Source organism: Crotalus tigris, unplaced genomic scaffold (genome assembly GCF_016545835.1).
Source record: "Crotalus tigris isolate CLP2741 ecotype Arizona unplaced genomic scaffold, ASM1654583v1 scf7180000021055.717220, whole genome shotgun sequence".
NCBI classification, from domain to species: domain Eukaryota; kingdom Metazoa; phylum Chordata; class Lepidosauria; order Squamata; family Viperidae; genus Crotalus; species Crotalus tigris.
Window position 1 is genome coordinate 167,705 of NW_024098332.1, and position 18,052 is coordinate 185,756.

At 37.1% G+C, this 18,052-nt stretch overlaps 1 protein-coding gene across 1 annotated transcript in view; it reads right to left on the minus strand.

Annotated features, from left to right (window-relative positions):
• Nucleotides 1–987: 987 nt before the first annotated feature.
• LOC120319962 (vomeronasal type-2 receptor 26-like) overlaps nucleotides 988–18,052 on the minus strand; it is a 47,322-nt gene continuing 30,257 nt past the window's right edge. Inside the window, exons 3-8 of the mRNA XM_039369364.1 lie at nucleotides 13,939–14,107; nucleotides 12,134–12,425; nucleotides 4,920–5,765; nucleotides 4,072–4,299; nucleotides 3,303–3,429; nucleotides 988–1,889 (exon numbers count right to left, since the gene is read on the minus strand). Of these exons, the coding sequence (XP_039225298.1) occupies nucleotides 988–1,889; nucleotides 3,303–3,429; nucleotides 4,072–4,299; nucleotides 4,920–5,765; nucleotides 12,134–12,425; nucleotides 13,939–13,997 (2,454 nt within the window). The 5' untranslated portion in view covers nucleotides 13,998–14,107. The remainder of the gene's footprint in view (nucleotides 1,890–3,302; nucleotides 3,430–4,071; nucleotides 4,300–4,919; nucleotides 5,766–12,133; nucleotides 12,426–13,938; nucleotides 14,108–18,052) is intronic.

Consider the following 18,052-nt stretch of genomic DNA (forward strand, 5'->3'; position numbering starts at 1 on the left):
GTTGCCATATAGAAGTGCTTGGGAGACCTGCATTTTCCATAGCCACCCCTACCCTGTAAAACCTTCCACATGTCATCCATCTGGCTCCATGCTCTTAACATTGTGAAAATCCTTGAAGATATGCTTTCTTGGCAGGCATTAAGATACTGAGGATGGAGCTTAACTGCATATTATGAATTGGAGGCATGAAACTGATAGTTGTACTATTTGTACTTTTTAATATTATTGTTATCTAGCCAGGAATATTAAACCCCAATACATATGTCAGCTGTATTTACTGGCATACCTCTATCATCTGCAATGCCTCCCCCAAAAATACAAATAAATTTTATTACTGATATTGCCCTTGTAAAAAAATACTGACAGCAAACTGAAGAGGAGAAAACTAAAACAGGAACCTGTGGCCCAATAAACCAGATTAATTTTATCTGCTGACCATATCTCAACTATAGTATAGCTATCCTGGCCTAGTTGGAACCAGTAATTAATAATAATGTCAAAGGAATGTATTTATCCCAGGGATTCCAACATAAAAGCTGTAATTTTCACCATATTTTTATTTTTCTGTAGTCATGTCTTTCATATGCTTTGGGCCAAATGTATACAACATTTGGCCCAAACTCTGGCTCTGCTTTGTTGGGATGCTCAGCTTTGTTGGGCATGCAGTATACTATAGAAATTGTAAATCCATTTTCAAAAGGACATAGTTGTTTTAGATGTCATATTATCACCTCTATATGTGTGTGTGCCAGAAAATGAGCAGAGCGAACATATAAAACTAGGAAGGAAGGAAGTAAACAAGTTAGTTAAAAAGTAAGGTAAGTATACAAGGAAGAAGGAAGTAAGGAACAAAGGAAGGAAGGAACAAACAAACAAACAAACAAACAATATAAATCATGAATATACAAGGCTTTGTCACTTAAATATCTTCTAGTTACAGTATGTTGATGATGCAGCCACTGGAAAACTGAAATCTTCAAGAAATCTTCAAGTTTTATGGCTGATTAAGTGCTCTCTTTTGTTCAGTTCAGGTCTCAATAGAATAATGTAGCACTTGGGAGCAAAGATACAACCCAGCAATCCAGAACTGGAGGTTAAGATAGAGAAGATCTCCACAGTGACCATATATTTTCCCTTTGTGCTCAGGTAAGTTGGAACAAAAGTCAGCCACACATTGCAAAATACCAGCATGCTGAAAGTGATGAATTTGGCTTCATTAAAAGTGTCTGGCAACCTCCGAGTAAAGAAAGCTACAGCGAAGCTGGCAATGGCCAGCAAGCCCAGGTAGCACAAAACAAGATAAAACATGATGGGTGATGACTCGTTACACTGAAGAACAATTTCTTCACTCATCGAAAGCATATCACTATCTGGGAAGGGGGGAGATGTTGCAAGCCACACAACGCATATTCCTACTTGAGGAAAAGTACAAGAAAAAACAATGAAGATGGTCAGTTTTCTCCCTGTCCACTTCTTCATCTTGGATCCTGGATGCTTGGCCATGAAAGCCAGAACTACAATAAAAGTTTTTGTCAACACACAAGAAACTGCCATTGTGAAAATGACTCCAAAGGTAGTTTGACGAAGAAGACATGTTATTGTTATTGGTCTTCCAAGGAAGAGCAATGAGCAAAGAAAACAGAGCAGAAGTGAGATGAGCAGAAGGTAGGAAAGGTCACGATTGTTGGCTTTCACTATGTGAGTATTGTGATGCTTCCAAAATGTCTTCAAGATCTGAACAGTAATAGCAGACAGCAAGACTGTACAAATGGCTATGCTGATACCTAATGGTTCTTCATAGGACAAGTAGCTAATAACCTTTGGAATGCATCTGTTCTGTTCCTTGTTTGCATACTGATCCTGTGGGCATTTAAAGCAATTGTCCATATCTGTAAAAATTCACAAAATTAAAAGGAAAAAATAACAATCTGTGAATTTTTAATTCTTTCTGTTAGTATATAGTAGAAGTGGAATCGATAATCACATTATGTGTTTGTGTATATATAGACAGTGATTTTTTTCTAAAAAAAAAAAGGTGCAAGAATTCACACATGTGATACAACCCACCTTGCCTAGCCTACAAGGTTCCATCCAAAAAAGGTGCCGGAACTCCATTCTGGGCGTTCTATGAGAAAAAAGCCCTGTATATACGTGTGTGTGTGTGTGTGTGTGTGTGTGTGTGTGTGTGTGTGTGTGTGTGTGTGTGAGAGAGAGAGAGAGAGAGAGAGTGTCTTTGTGTGTGTATGTATGTGTATGGCCTAATATCTGGCCTATTATTTAGAATGAACAAAGAACATCACTTTTTATATGACAATCTGTCTCTCGTTGATCTGACTTAACATTCAATCGTATAAATTGTGCCCTGAACAAAAATGACAAATTTAGGCAGTGTTCTGTGTTTACATTATTTCCTGATCTGCATGGAAACCAAGCAATTATAAAGAATAATTAAAAAAAATATTTTAAAGTACAAGGATAATAAAGGAACTCATGATATTTATAAATAATACTGTGAAAGATAACCATTGCCGAGGAGAATGAAAAGAATGATTGATGCCTCCTGGGCAGTATTGTTCCAGCAGATGAAAAACTAGGATACAAGCTAATAGTTGAAAGTTTCTGGCCAAAATTGCCCCATTTTACTTGTGCTGAAACTTATTTCTAGGTGGGAAGAACATCACTGGGACTAATATTATTCGGTTACCAGTTAATATAAATAGATTTTCTAGTAATCCTAATTAAGAAGTGGTTAAACAACTCTTTGGCTTTACATACCATTTTCTCAACACACATGTAGGATACTATATAGACAAGCAGAGTGTGGTTATTCATATTATAAGAAAGGGAGAAAACAGCTACAGAAAAAGATGTTGCATTAGTTTTTTGTTGTAGCTTTTTGTTGTAGTTGTTTTTGTTCAACCTGTTTATTTTTAGCTATCACCTCACCCATTTTGTTTGACAAGGCACACAACAATCATTCTCTCTTTTTTTCCTGATAACTAGCCTGACAATTGACATTACCTACAGAGATAGGTTATGTCTGTTGGCAAGACAACATGAAGAGGAACATCCTCAAAATTTTGGTTTGAGAAACATTAATGCTTGGGTTACATATTGGTATGCAGTGAATTTTTGTAGTTTCTAAGTAGAAGGACTCCTACTGAAACTTTTTTCAAGACAAAATAAGAAAAATCCTTAATATTAAATAATTGAGTTAGCTGAGATTTTTACAGCTTGGGAAAATGTGAATTGTGTGAAAGGAAGATAATCCTGTTGTTTAATCTTTTACCTATTCATCTCACCTGTTTTGTTAGATATCCACCCTTTTGGACAAGGCACACAATTGTAACAACAAAACGGTTCTTCCTCCTTTGTTTCCTTCTGATAACCAGGCTGACAATTGGCATTACACACAGAGATAGGTTGTGACTGTTGGCAAGGTAAGATGAAAAAGATCATCCTCAAAGATATCGGCTCAGAAACATTAATGCTTGGGTTATAATGTTCCAAGCAGTGACATTTTTTTAGTTTCTAAATAGAATGATTCATATTTAAACATTTTTCAAGATGAAATAAAAAAAAATATTCCTTAATATTAAATAACTGAGTTAGCTGAGATTTCTACAGTTGGGGGAAAATATCATTCTTCCGAGAGAGGTATAATTCTGTTTCACAATAACAATCACATAATTATCAGCATTTCCAAATGGTGTTTTTACACAATGGAAATTCCTCATTTTGGAATTCTGAATAATCAATGGAAATGTCTTAGTGTGGTAGAAAGTATCACATTGCTTATGGCTAATACTGACCAAGGAAAAACTTAAAGGTACTTGATTAAATTTTCTGACCCGTTTTCTTGAGTTCCTCAATTGGCTGCACATTGAGGAAAAAGTAGAGAATTCTTATCAGGAATATATGACATTTTCTGGAAGAACTGATATAGGACTCCTCAGAGGAAGGAAATGTATTTCAATCTACATTCACTGGAATTAATGGCATGAAGATCAATGAAAAAAAATCAGGTAGCCAAAGTCTTTCAACGAATGGTAATAAGAGGTTTTTTTTAACCTGGTTAAATCCATGGTGCCATACTATCTCTTCTTCCTTAATGGTAAGTTGTTTGTGTGGAGGTGCCCATGGATCCATCCTTCCAACTTTCACTCCAATGAAAGATTGGTTTGGGAATGTGACCCAATTTATGATATCAAATCTTGCAAGCAGAGAGCCTTCCTGATCAAAGGAAATTTTATCTCCAGCACTGTTGTTAAATGATAATGTTTTCAACAGATGAGAAAGCTGAAATGGGAAACAAAAAGTGATTGAGGTTTTGCTTGATCCAGTTTTGGATTCAGGGACATCTTAAAGGAGGCTCACAATGACAGTAAAAAAATCATTTCAGCATCACATAGAATACTTTTATTTGTTAAACTTCCTTACACAAATTCTTTTCTAGTCATGTTGCTTTATTTTGTGACTGTTAACTTTGGGTTTGAAACCAAAACATGAGAATTTTGGGAAAAAATGAAATAAAGAGTGGAACACTGTATTTTTAAATTCACAATCATAATATAAATTTTGGACTTCAGTTATCATTATATCTCATATATACAATTGTATATATTGTTATATCTCACAGTTTGATGTTCTGCTCTATATAGTATATTGTATTTTATACTATATACCATTGTATCTCACAGATTGATGTTCTTTCTTTGTTAACTGAAATTTCAATCATTTTATGAAAATGAGTTCAGAGTGGCAGTTAATGTTTAATCAATCAGAATACTACGTTCATTACCTATAATGTAACTATAGATGATCATTAATTCTACTGGGTAGGACAGATAGATACTGCAACTCTGCCATATGAAAAGTACCAGACATCATTTTCTATAGCACAATTTTTGAGCCATTACCTGCCAGAGCTGCTGATTCAGATGTTTTCTTCTCTCCCTTCCATCCATTACCTTGTGTCTAGAGACTGATGCATAGATGGCATGTAAGGCATGAGCCACAGCATAAACAGCATTGTAGATGCTATAGCTTTGGCCTGAGATCCTCATTGGAAAGACATGCTCAGGAAGGTTCTCCAGTTTTTCCATCCCTGTGCAGGCATCCCTATTCTTAGGATGGAACCTAGAATTCTGGAATGGACAGTCAAATGTCCGAGCCCAGAAATCTCTGATGAAACCATCCCCTTCTGAATTCAAAGGGTTTCTCTTCTGGAGAAATTGCTGGAATCCCTGGATTTCCTCAGAATGTACTGTAAAGGAATATGAACCATGGAATTCAAGTATAGGCCTCTCAGAAGCTGCAATGATGTTTTTCAGCTCCATCCCAGCAATCATAAACCAAACATGGCCTTTAGATTTTTCTATCAGACACTCAAATTTGAAAGAGAGCAACCATCTCAAAAACATCATGGAACGCATGTCTCCACTGAAAACCATCACATTGGTTTCACTGTTCATGACTTCATAGTAAGATTGTTCTAAACATTTCATGTGGTTTTCACCATGACACCAAATGAATGTATATATGTTTGCAGTACATATACCATTTTTTGCAAATTCTGGAATGATGACGTTCATAACACTCTCTAAATGCATCCCATTGGCAATAAAGAATCCAATCCAATTCCAGTTGAAATGCTGGATTAACTTCATAATCCCTCTATACTGATAAAGTACATTTGGAATCATTTGAAAGTAGTAAAGTAGATTGTCCTTTTTTGTTACCACCATTCCAGAGCCATATATGAACTGAAAAGACATTCAGATAAGAAATAGGGTTTCTCAAAAGGTCAGTAATAGTAATAAAAGACTTCCTTACTGAAACCTTTTGCATTTAAGAGATTTTTATCTTTCCATCCAAAAGTCTTTTATTGTGTTTTTTTTTAATTTCTATATTTTAATGAATCATGTTTCAAGTGAAAAACAATGAAATTCATTCTGACTTTGCAATAATATAGGAGGCAGTGAAATATAATTCTGGGCAAAATATAGACGACACTAAGCTGGCTGGAATAGCTAACACCTTAGAAGGCAACCACAGAATCCAAAAAAGATCTTGATAGACTTGAACCATGGGCCCTGTCCAATAAAATGATATTTAATGTGCAGAAAAGCAAGGTTTTACACTTAACAAGAAAAAACCAAAGGTACAAGTATATATTTGGGGAAACCTGGCAGAAAAACAGTAATTGACAATCATTTAAACATGAGCCAGCAGTGTATATGTTGGAATATTCATCAGCAGGAAAAGTCATGTGGTAACTCAGTCAGCCAATGTGAAGAAAGTGCTACTGAGTCTGTGCAAAAGGGTATTGAGTTAGAAGCTGGATTTCCAGTCTCAGGTCTGTCTCTGTATCTCTCTGTAAGAAGTCTTTTTGAGCTATGTTGCTGTAAAGAAGAATGTATGGTATTGTAAATATTTTGATATTAATATAAAGGAGTTATTTGAATCAGCTAAATGCAGTCAACTGTGAGAGCTTCTGATTTATTTTTTACCAACAGAGAAATTAAAATTCTCTAACAGGTTATGGGCCCAGAGCTTACTAAGGATTGCATTGTAATTTAAAGCTGAAAGAAATTGCCTGTATTTACAAAGTATAAGAACGAGGCAGAATTATCAGAATGGCTGCAATGGAATTTAAGGAAAGCTCTTGCCTCATTTAGGCCAGAAGAATTACATTTTATGGGCTGCAAAAATGGAATGTTTGCTCAAAGCAAAAGAGCTGTGGTATATTGTAGAAAATCCACCACAACCGTTTGCAGCTGCTGATCAGAAAAGTCATGATCAAGCAACGGCTTATCTCATCTTGAATTTAGATGATGAACAATTTCTAAATGTTGCAAATTTAAAAACTGCAAAGGAGATTTGGTTGAAATTGAGAGCTGTGCATGTGAATGTTTCTGCCTGCAATATAGTGCAATTGTCAAGAAAACTTTACAGGGTCTGTTTGCAACCAGGTGAATCTGTGGAACAGCATTTAAATAAAATGCAAAGTTTATTTTTGGACTTAGAACAATGTGGGATTAAATTCTCTGAGTCCCAGAAGGTTTTATTGGTGTTGAACAGTTTAGATAAAATCTGGGACACAGTTTCTGTGATATTTGAGTGTAAAGAAGAGCACGACTTAAATTTTGAGGCTTTAAAGGCATGTTTGCTTAATGAAGAAGAAAAGCACAATTTTAGAAGCAGCCACGAGGAGGTGAAATTCCTGAGGAGGGGGTCCAGACTGCAAGTCTCCGGAGAAGAAACAAGCAGATGGGACCAAGTTGCATCAAAAGAGAGATTTTGCAAGCAGAGGGCTGAGCAAGAAAAGAATTGCTACATTTGTGGAGCAAACACACATCTGAAAAGGAACTGTTTGCAGAGGAACAATTTGCAGTGAAGGACATTTGTGCAAGCAAAAAAGACTGATTTGCAAAAGGAACATTTTGGTGTTGCAAAAGTTTGTTATAGCAATAACAGAGACAAGTGGCTAATAGATAGTGGGACAAGTCAAACAATTGTTAATGACTCTGAATTATTTTGCAGATTTGTTCCAGTAGCACAAGAAGCTGTGGCTTTGGCAAATGGCCAGAAAGCAAAAGTCATTGGAAGAGGCGATGTAAAAGTTCCATATTTGGAATCAAAGTTTACCAATGTGCTTTGTGTACCTGAGATGGAACGTAATTTGTTAAGTGTGTCTAATTTAGTCAAACAAGGTTTTGAGATCATTTTTGTAAATGGGAAGTGTCTCATCAAAAGGAATGGGAATATTTGTGCAGAAGGAATAAAGGAAGATAATCTATATGTATTGCAGGGACAAAAGGTTCAATGTTCCCATATATTTAAGAATGTTGCAGAGCATGATTTGTGTGTTCATCTTCTACATAGAAGACTTGGCCATGCAAGCTTTAAGGTTTTGTAGCAAATGCAAGAGTTTGCAGAAGGGCTAAATTTGAAGGGATGCAAAATATATTTCGACTGTGCAGTACGCAAAGCATCAAAGTCAAAGGCATTCCCAGTTAGTAAATATAGCACAAGACAAACAAAAAGAGCTCTAGAGCTGGTCCATGCAGATCTGGTGGGACCTATGCAAGCCAGTTTGGGAGAAGCAAATATGCACTGGTAATTGTTGATGATTATAGCAGGTATTCATTTTGCTACTTGCTTAAAGACAAAGGTGCTACAACAATTCAAACAGTGGGTAAGTTTTGTAGAGAGAAGGTATAGACAACAAGTGTGTCAGTTGCAAACTGACAGAGGTACTGAATTTATGTCAACTAAATTCCAACAATGGTTGGGGCAGTTGGGGATAAGACACAGACGTACAAATCCTTACAAAGCAGCAGAGAACTGTGTAGCTGAAAGAAGGAATGGTGTTTGCAAACAATGAAAGATTCATTATTAGAGGATTCTGGTATGAGTAGGTCATATTGGGGAGAAGCCATATTGACTGCCAATTATATAGTTAACAGGCTGTGGAGTTCCACCATTAATAATACTCCATATGCCATTCTATATGGGAGAAAGCCATCACTGGCACATTTGAGAATTTTTGGAAGTACTGCATGGGTATATATTCCGAAGGCAATCAGAAGAATGGGACAGCAAAAGGCAAGAAGCTCAGGTTTGTGGGCAGTGTGTCAGGGTCAAAAGGATATCGCTTTAGCGATGGAAGTAAAAGAATTGTAATTTCAAGGTCTGCTAATTTTGCAGAACAAAATTGGGACAGAATTAATGCAAATTCTCACTTAATGATGGTGGTCTATTTAATGTCAATAACTCATCTAATGATGGAAAAATGATTATTGAAGATGTCAATGTTCAGGGAGGAGAGGCTGAACAAGACATGAAACCAGAAAGACTTGAGACACAGGAGCAGTTAATACCATGTAGGTCAGAGCGATGTAACAAAGGAATTCCGCCTGACAGGTATTCTGCCATCAAGGTAAAGGTTTGCAATGTGTGGTATGAGCCAAGAAGTTATAAAGAGGTGTTGGCATTACCAAAAGCTGAACAAGAAAGATGAAAGGAGGCCATGGATAAAGAGATGAAATCCATGGGAGAACATGAAGTATTTAAATCAGTGACTTTGCCACAGGGAACTAAAGCTGTGGGTAGTAAGTGGGTATATAAAAAAAAAGGTATTGCCAGATAATGATGTACAGAATAAGGCCAGGTTAGTGGCACAAGGTTTTTCACAATTAGAGAATTTGGGAGAAATAAAAAATTATCTAGGTGTAGAGATACAGAAAAATAAAAAGGTGGTTATATTCTCAGTCAAAGGAAAAAATTGAGCAGTTATTGGAGAAATTTAATATGAAAGATTACAATACTGCTCCCACACCCATGAGTAGGGATTTTTATAATAGTTTAAGTGTGGACAAAGGTGAAACCTATGATCAAGAGATATATCACTCAGCAATAGGGAGTTTGTTATATCTATCACAGTGGTCCAGACCAGACATAGCTTGCGCAGTAAGCATTTTGAGTTGTTTTACTGCTGCATTGGATGGGTGTAAAAAGGGTTCTCAGATATTTAAAGGGAACTATAAATTTCGGTCTTCAAATACAGATTACTGAGGAATTGAAATTAAAGTGTTATAATGATAGTGACTATGCAAATGACATAAACACAAGGAAATCAAATTCTGGGATTATAATATTGTTTGGAGGGACTCTGATTGGATGGAAGTCCAGAAAACAAACAACTGTTGCTATTTCAACAGTGGAAGCAGAGTTTATTGCTTTATCGGAATTGTGTTCTGAAGTAACATGGTATGTACAGTTATTGCAAGATTTAAATATTAATGTAAAAGAATCTGTAAAGGTATTTGAAGACAATGCTGCCTGTATAAAAATGGCAACTGGTGAAGAACAGAACTAAACATGTAGACATTAAGTATTGTAATGTCAGGGAAGCCGTAAAAGGAAAATTGATTAGTTTACATCATTGTTCTTCTGAGGATAATTTGGCAGACATGATGACTAAACCATTGGGTGGTGTTCACTATGGAGAATGTATTGTCAATAGGTCTGATGTCTCTTCCTGTCATGAAGGGAGGAGTATTGGAATATTCATGAGCAGGAAGAGTCATGTGGTAACTCAGTCAGCCAATATGAAGAAAGTGCTACTGAGTCTGTGCAAAAGGGTATTGAGTTAGGAGCTGGATTTCCAGTCTCAGGTCTGTCTCTGTATCTCTCTGTAAGAAGTCTTCATTGAGCTATGTTGCTGTAAAGAAGAATGTATGGTATTGTAAATATTTTGATATGAATATAAAGAAGTTATTTGAATCAGCTAAATGCAATCAAGAGAACTGTGAGAGCTTCTGATTTATTTTTTACCAACAGAGTAATTAAAATTCTCTAACAGTATAGCAGCAGACAAAAAAAGCTAATACAATCCTTAATTGTATAAACAGAGGCATAGAATCAAAATCACGTGAAGTATTAGTACCTCTTTATAAAGCCTTAATAAGGCCACCTCTGGAATACTGCATCTAGTTTTTGGCAGCACATTACAAAAAGATGTTGAGACTTTGGAAAAAGTGCAAAGAGCAACTAACATGACTAAGGCTAAAACATATAAAGAACAGTTGCAGGATTTTGGAATGGCCAGTCTAGAGAAAAGAAGGATTAGGGGGTGACATGATAGCAGTATTTCAGTATTTGAGAGGCTGCGACAAGGAGGTGGGGGTCAACTCATTTTCCAAAGCACCAGAAGGCAAGACAAGAAACAACGGATAGAAACTAATCAAGGAGAGAAGGAATCTGGAATTAAGGAGCAACTTCCTAACAGTGATAACAATTAATCACTGTAACAGCTTGCCTTCTCTTAATGTTTTTCAGAAGAGACTGGAGAGTCACATGTCTGAAATGATTTAGGTTTCCTGCTTGAGCATGGGGCTGGACTAGAAGACCTCCAAGGTCCCTTCCAGCTCCATTCTGATTCTAATTTTAGGGTAGAAGTATCTTAAATATAGTAAAGCAAAGTAAAACAATGTATTCCTGGCATTAAAAATAACTTCAGTTTTAAATGATTATTACTGATTATTAAGAATGAATTTGAAAATATTTTAAATATATTTCAGTCCAAATGTAACTTCACCAGTTCCAAATTTTGATGGTCATCACTGTGACATAGTTTTGGAACTGATAATGAAATTAAATAAAAACCAAGAACTACTTTTTGGAATATTCTATAACAGCTGAAAATATGGCAAACATTGATGTTTTATATGTTATACTTTACACTCAGAAATGGAAGTCTACATTGATTCCCAGAATGGAGGAATCGTTACAAAAGCTGATGGAGCTAGCAAAGATGGCTAAACTGACAGTACTTATTAAAGAAAAGAATATGAACATTTTTACTGTTACATGGAGACAACTTCTAGTCTTTGTGCTTGAAGTAAAAAAAATGAAATTTTGATTTTGGGTTTTACCAATTAAATCAGTGGTTCTCAACCTGTGGGTCAGGACCCCATGTGGGGTCAAATGACCATTTCACGGGGGTCGCAAAACCACGCTGTCCGCCATTTCTTTCCCTTTTACCTAGCTGTCCTACTCCCTCTTATTGGTGGCCACACCCACTTGGGGGTCACCACAACATGGGGAACTGTATTATGGGGTCACGGCATTAGAAAGGTTGAGAACCACTGAATTAAATAGACTTGATGTTATCAAAGTGGCTAGCTTATATTATATTGTGAAGTTAATAATCAACTTTGCTGCACAAAGGGAAGTCAGAAGTCAAAGCCCTTTTTTTCCCCTTCAAACTTCACTATCCCATTCCCTTTTCCCTTCTCCATCTTTCCCACTATTTACTTTTGTATTTTCATTGAATCATATATTGTAATCTAATAAAACTTTAAATGGTCTAAAAGCTGAGAACATGGCTTTGATGGGAACATACAAAATATACAGATAGAACTTGGCTATCTCCTGTATTAGTGTTTGATGGTCCTTTGGTAGTCCAATGAGTACAACCATTTTGCCATCATTCTCTTCCTTTTCCTCCTCCTTCTTCTCCTCCTCTTCTTTCTCCTTTTGTCAATAGCAGCTATGGGAAAGATGTGCAGATATGAAAAAGCTCTCATGCATTTTCTATCTTCTTTTCCACATATACATATTCTACCTGTGGAATCTTGTAAATGCCCAAAATATTGGGCTTTCGATGGGAGCGTTCAGAGGTCAGATCTTCAGTAACTGCCAATAGGGTGTCCTGGATGCCACACTTGTAGTTGGGTACAAGGTTGTTTTTTGAAGAGAGAAATTGTATTGCAGCATGATAGGTCCATTTGGAACTTAAACAGCTGTCATAAATATTGAATCCCAGTGTAATGTTCGGCAATATCCTGGGGTTTTCATTGAGTTCCTTAACAGCAAAGGCCAGAGCTAAGATTTGCTGGTAATTCTCAGTCACTACTCTGCAGAAAGGTTTTCATTACATGCTGTTAGCATTGGACATATTTTCAATTCACCATTTTATTGTCTGGTTCTTAGTAATTTTCATTGTAATGTTTCTTGTCCATTAAAATATTTTAGATATTGATTAAGAAGGAAATGTTGTTTTAATAGGCAGTACACTTGAGAATGAAATTTCCTAATTTGGGGTCCTTGGTTCTCTCTGAGCTTGCTTGTTTTTTTGCAAACATTTCATTACCCAAACTAATAACATCATGAATGCTGGTGATGTTACCTAGTTGGATAAAGAAATGTCTGCAAGAAAACAAGCAAGCTCAGAGAGTAGCAAATACCCCTAATTTCAACTCTGAGCTACAAATATACTCCTTTATTTCCTAATGTTTGACCAGTTATCTAATCCAGTAAGTTTTGTTAGTCCAGGTTTGCTTAAAAGAGTTTTTTCCCCTTTACTATCACTCTTCAAATTATAAAGGAAAAATGCAAACATATAAGAGAGTGTCTTATAAACTTGACTACAGGTAAAGAAACTTTTTTTAGGGGGGTGGGATTTTAGGTTTGAGTTTAATAGGTCACTTTCTAGTGATTTTAGGCAGATTCTTTCATCCTTTATAATAAGAAACAATGAGAAATAATTAGAACAAAGGAAAAACTATTTGATAGATAGGTATAAAGTGATAAAAATTATAAAGGAAAATAATTTAAGCATCCAGTTTCTCACCATATTGTCAGGACATATTTAAAAAAGCAGGATATTTATCTATATACATGGAGGTATTCCATGTTGTTGGAAACTGTGAATAGCACCTTTTTACCTAATATATTCCTGAAATTCAACTATCCAGTAGATTTCATGTATGCTACATTTCAATGACAGATATTTCCATGCAGTAGAACCATGACAAAATCTATGTCTAAATATTTTTTGTTCACAAGTCCACAATTTAAAATTATTTTAAACAAAATTAACCATTTAATTTCAAAAGTAAAGTTGTAATAATAATAAAACATTGGCATCAGTGGGGAAAATAGAGGGGGACAGAGGATATATTCACTGTCTTCAGTTATTTCTTAATACAACAAAAGAAGGTAAATAAATTTAACAGTAATTCAAATAAGAAATGAAGAGAGAGAGCTGCTTACAGAAACTGGCTTAAAACAGGGAGACCATGACTTCTAATCTACCATTAGACATGAATCAAGTAGAAGACTTTGCCTAGTCATACTCTTCCAGCTCTAGCAAGAAGGCAGTGATAAGCAACTATTGAAAATCTTGCTAAGAGAGTTTCAGGGATTTATGCAGGCAGTCAACTGGATTCAAAATTAAAGTTCTCTTCAGAACAAATGATTGGGTTTCCTAATAGCTTCTCAGAGAAAATAACTATCCCAGGCACTCCTTCTTTTACTGGTTGGGTGGAATTACTGTGTAAGACCTGCTAGATTTGTTTTCTGTATCTTTGGCCCTACCAAGAATGAAATATAAGTAGGCAAGAAAAAAAATAAAGAAGAAATACCAACATCTCTGATAAGGCAGGTTCAAGTGGAAGTTGGATGAAGTCTATTTTCTTGCCCTCCATGATAGACAAAGAAATGATACCTCCATAGATGAAATCTTCTGACTGTGAATATCTGTGAACTCTTGGTGGGGAATGCCATACTCTACATTTAGCATCCTGAGTTTGGCTCACTGTGTGAGGAAACAGAAGAAACAGAAGTATTAATGTCAGTATGGGGAATTCAAATATGTCCTGCAAAGATAGATTCCTGTGTTCTCTCATTCCCTGAATTATTATGAGAATCTCTTACAGCAAAACTATTATTCTGCTCATTTTGGAATTCTAACCTTATATTCCCTGTATCATGACTAAGTAGCAGGTATCAGTAATAATAGCACAGAAACCTTATATCTATTTTAACTACCATATTTATAAAATTCTTCCACCTCTGCTTTGTTCATAACATCCCCATTTCCCTTAGCTACTTTATTTATCTTTGATATATAATTAATATAGAGGAAAAGGACCATATTTCTTGCAAAATAGTATGGGGATTTCGTTGTGCTGCAATGGAAAACTTTTTTGTGTGATCAAGGTTCACAGGGTCCAATGTCCCCAGTGTCTTTTTAAATCATTAACCTACCTCCCTGCTGTGCTGACAGCTCTGCCTCCTCCCCCTCCTGCCTCCCTGCTTCTTTGCCTCTCAATATGATTCCTTCTTCCTCATTAACTCCTATAGTAAAATTAAACATATATTTGCTGACCTCCCAAACTGTTAATGAGACCTGTCCCATTTATCAAGGAATGACTGAATGTTTAAAAGAGAGAAGAACTTTCTTGCTTAGACAGGGAGCCAAGTCTAGCTCCATAATATGTGTGTTTCAAGATAAGAATGAAGGAAAAATATTGCCAAACTGGTGGATCAGATATATCTGTGCAAAACGAGTTGTGTCAACAGCTGCAACTTGCAATTTAAGAGGAAACCTTACAATGCCTGTTTCAATACAATCCAGAATCATGTGTATAAACCTGGTCATATTTTGTCCTTTCATCAAAGAGAAAAGTTGAGAAGATACTTTTAATTATTCTGACATGCCTTGAACACCCCATAGTTGGATTATTGAACACACTTTTCATAACTCAGCCCCTGAAGTCCAACAACATATTACAATGATCCAGAATTTGGTAGCTTATAGGATATTGTATCCCACTCAATTTGGTAGCTTATAGGATATTGTATCCCACTTTGTAACAGCTGCATTGGCTGCCAGCTTATTTCCTTAGATAATTAAAGAAACAGTTATCAATTCTAATGCCCTAAATAGCACAGGGAAATGTTAGTTGCAAAACATTTTGGGAATATCTGCTCATTCGAATAAATTGGATAAAGTGGGCATACTCCAAGACCAATTACTTAAACGTTGCCATATAGAAGTGCCTGGGAGACCTGTATTTTCCATAGCTGCCCCTGCCCTGAAAAACCTTCCATATGTCATCGATCAGGCTACATGCTCTTAACATTGTGGAAATCCTTGAAGATATGCTTTCTTGGCAGCCATTAAGATACTGAGGACAGAAGCTTAACTGTCTATTATGAATTGGAGGCATGAAACTGATCGGTCTTTTAAGCTGTACTATTTGTACTTTTAAATATTATTGTTATCTAGCCAGGGATATTAAACCCCAATACACCTGTCAGCTGTATTCACTTGCATACCTCTATGATCTGCAAACCCTCTCCCCCCAAAAAAACCCACAAACACAAAAATACAAGTAGATCTTGATAGATTATTTAAGTTGCATTATTTGTACTTTTTAATATTAATATATCCCTGAATGAGACCATGCTGCAACCTGCCAAGGATGCCGGATGTGATCCAGCAATAACTCTGGGTGATTGCGGGCAGCAGGTAGATGGGGGGAGCAAGTGAGGGGGGGGCACAAGGTGGCAAGTGGATGCAGACGAGCACAGCACGATCATGAATAACACAGCTGATTGAGGGAGAACGAGGGGCGGATATATTCCCCATTCTCTGTGTTACCCTAATCGCACCAGCTTCCCATCTCTCCCCCAATCCCACTGTGGGCCGCATCCATCTCTTCATCCCTCCACCTGCTGGGATCTTATGTTGCTGTATGGATGGGCACCCCAGGTCCCTCCTATCCCCATCTGCCCTGTGTGTAGGTGATGGTCCTTGCACTTATCCATTCTGCATGCAGCCACACAGCCTCACCACTGGATCACCCCTTCTTTCCCCTCATCTAGTAGCTTTGGTGAATTGCCAGGTAGTTCCATCTAGAGGAATTTCCTCTGTCCTACATCTTGTCCTAATCACACCGGCCCATCATCTCTCCCCTGATCCTACAATGGGCCATGTTGGCATTCCATCCCTCCACCTGCTGAGGTCTCATACCGCTCTATGGGTGAGCGTCTCAGATCACTCCTATCTTCACTCATCCCATGTATAGGTAGCCCTCTTTGTGTTTGCTTGTTCCACTATCTACAGTTGCAGGCTCACCTCTGAGTCATTGCAGGATCACCTCTGAGCAACCGTAGACAATGGAACGAGCAAACGCAAAGAGGGCTGCCTAAGAATGAACAAAGAGCTAATGACTTTTTCTGTGAGAAATCGTCATTGGTTAATCTGACTTGACATTAAAGCCTATAAATTGTGGCATGCACTAAAATGACAAATTTAGGCAGTGTTCTGAACAGCATATAGTAATTTTTGGGTGTTTACATTATTTCTTGATCTGCATGGATACCTAGTATCTATACAGAATGTTTTTCTTTTTTAAAAAAGAAACTATTCTAAAGTAGAAGGAGAACAGAGCAATTTATGATATTTATGAATAATATTGGGGGAAAATATCCACTGCAGAAGAGAATGAAAAAAAAAAAGAGTGATGCCTCCTGGGCATTATGGTTCTAGCTGTTGAAAAACTAGGATACAAGCTGAAGATAGCTGCAAGTCTCCTGGCCAAAACTGCCCATTTTTCTTGTGCTGAAGCCTAGATCTAGGTGTGGAGAACATCTCTGGGACTAATATTATTGGGTTACCAGTTAATAGAGATTTGGCCTCAGAAATATTAATACTTGGGTTACAACATGACATGCAGTGACATTTTCAAGTTTCTAAGCAGAATGTCTCTTACTAAAACTTTTTTCAAGACAAAATAAGAAAAATATTCCTTAATATTAAATAATACATTTAGCTGAGATTTCTACATCTTGGGAAAAAGTGTCAGTCTTCTGAGAGGAAGATAATCCTGTTTCACAATACCAACTACATTATTATTAGCATTTCCAAATGGTGTTTTTCCATAATGGAAATTCTGATTTTGGAATTCTGAATAATCAATGGAGAAGTCTCAGCATGGTATAAGGCATGGGTTGGCAACCCATGGCTCTGGAGCCACATGAGGTTCTTTCAGCCTTATGCTGTAGCTCCCGGTTTTCATCCACCATTTGCAGTCCCACAAAAAAAGTGGGAGTTCAATGAATCAATTCCAACTTCTCATGAAATAAAAAGATCTCGTGAAGTTGAATTTGATTGATTGAATTATTTTGTTTGTGGGACTGCCCACAAGTTTTTGTTTGTGGGGCTGCCCACAAACTTCTTTTCTTCTTGGGACTGCATATGGTGGCAGCAGAGAAAGAGACGGAAGACTGCTGGAAAGGACGTGCGTGCATCAGATGGGGAAATTGGCTGGGTGGGGGGAGCTTCCAATGCCACTGCTATGATCCCCCCTCCCCACCCAGCCACCATTGCCATATTCTCACCTGGCCTCACACTCTTCTTCTTTTCATCTTCTGCACTCTCCCATGTAGAGTTGGATGAGGTTTCTCGAAGAAGAGGGGGCTACCTTGTCCAAGTAACTGATTGAAGGAGCAGTCCGGGTTGGAAGGGGTTGGCCAGACTTGAGCCTAGAGAACCTTTACCTTGCCTCAGTCTTATTGAGTGGGAAGGTGCCTCCGCTACCGCTTCTGACCATCTTCCTCGTGCTCCGAGGCATGAAGGAGGTGGGCGCCTTGTGCATAAACATTCCCACCAGCTGAAGTGACCCATGCCAAAACTAGCTGAGAGCCAGAATTGATCTCCGGCACTGTTGTTAAATGATAATTGTCAGGAGTA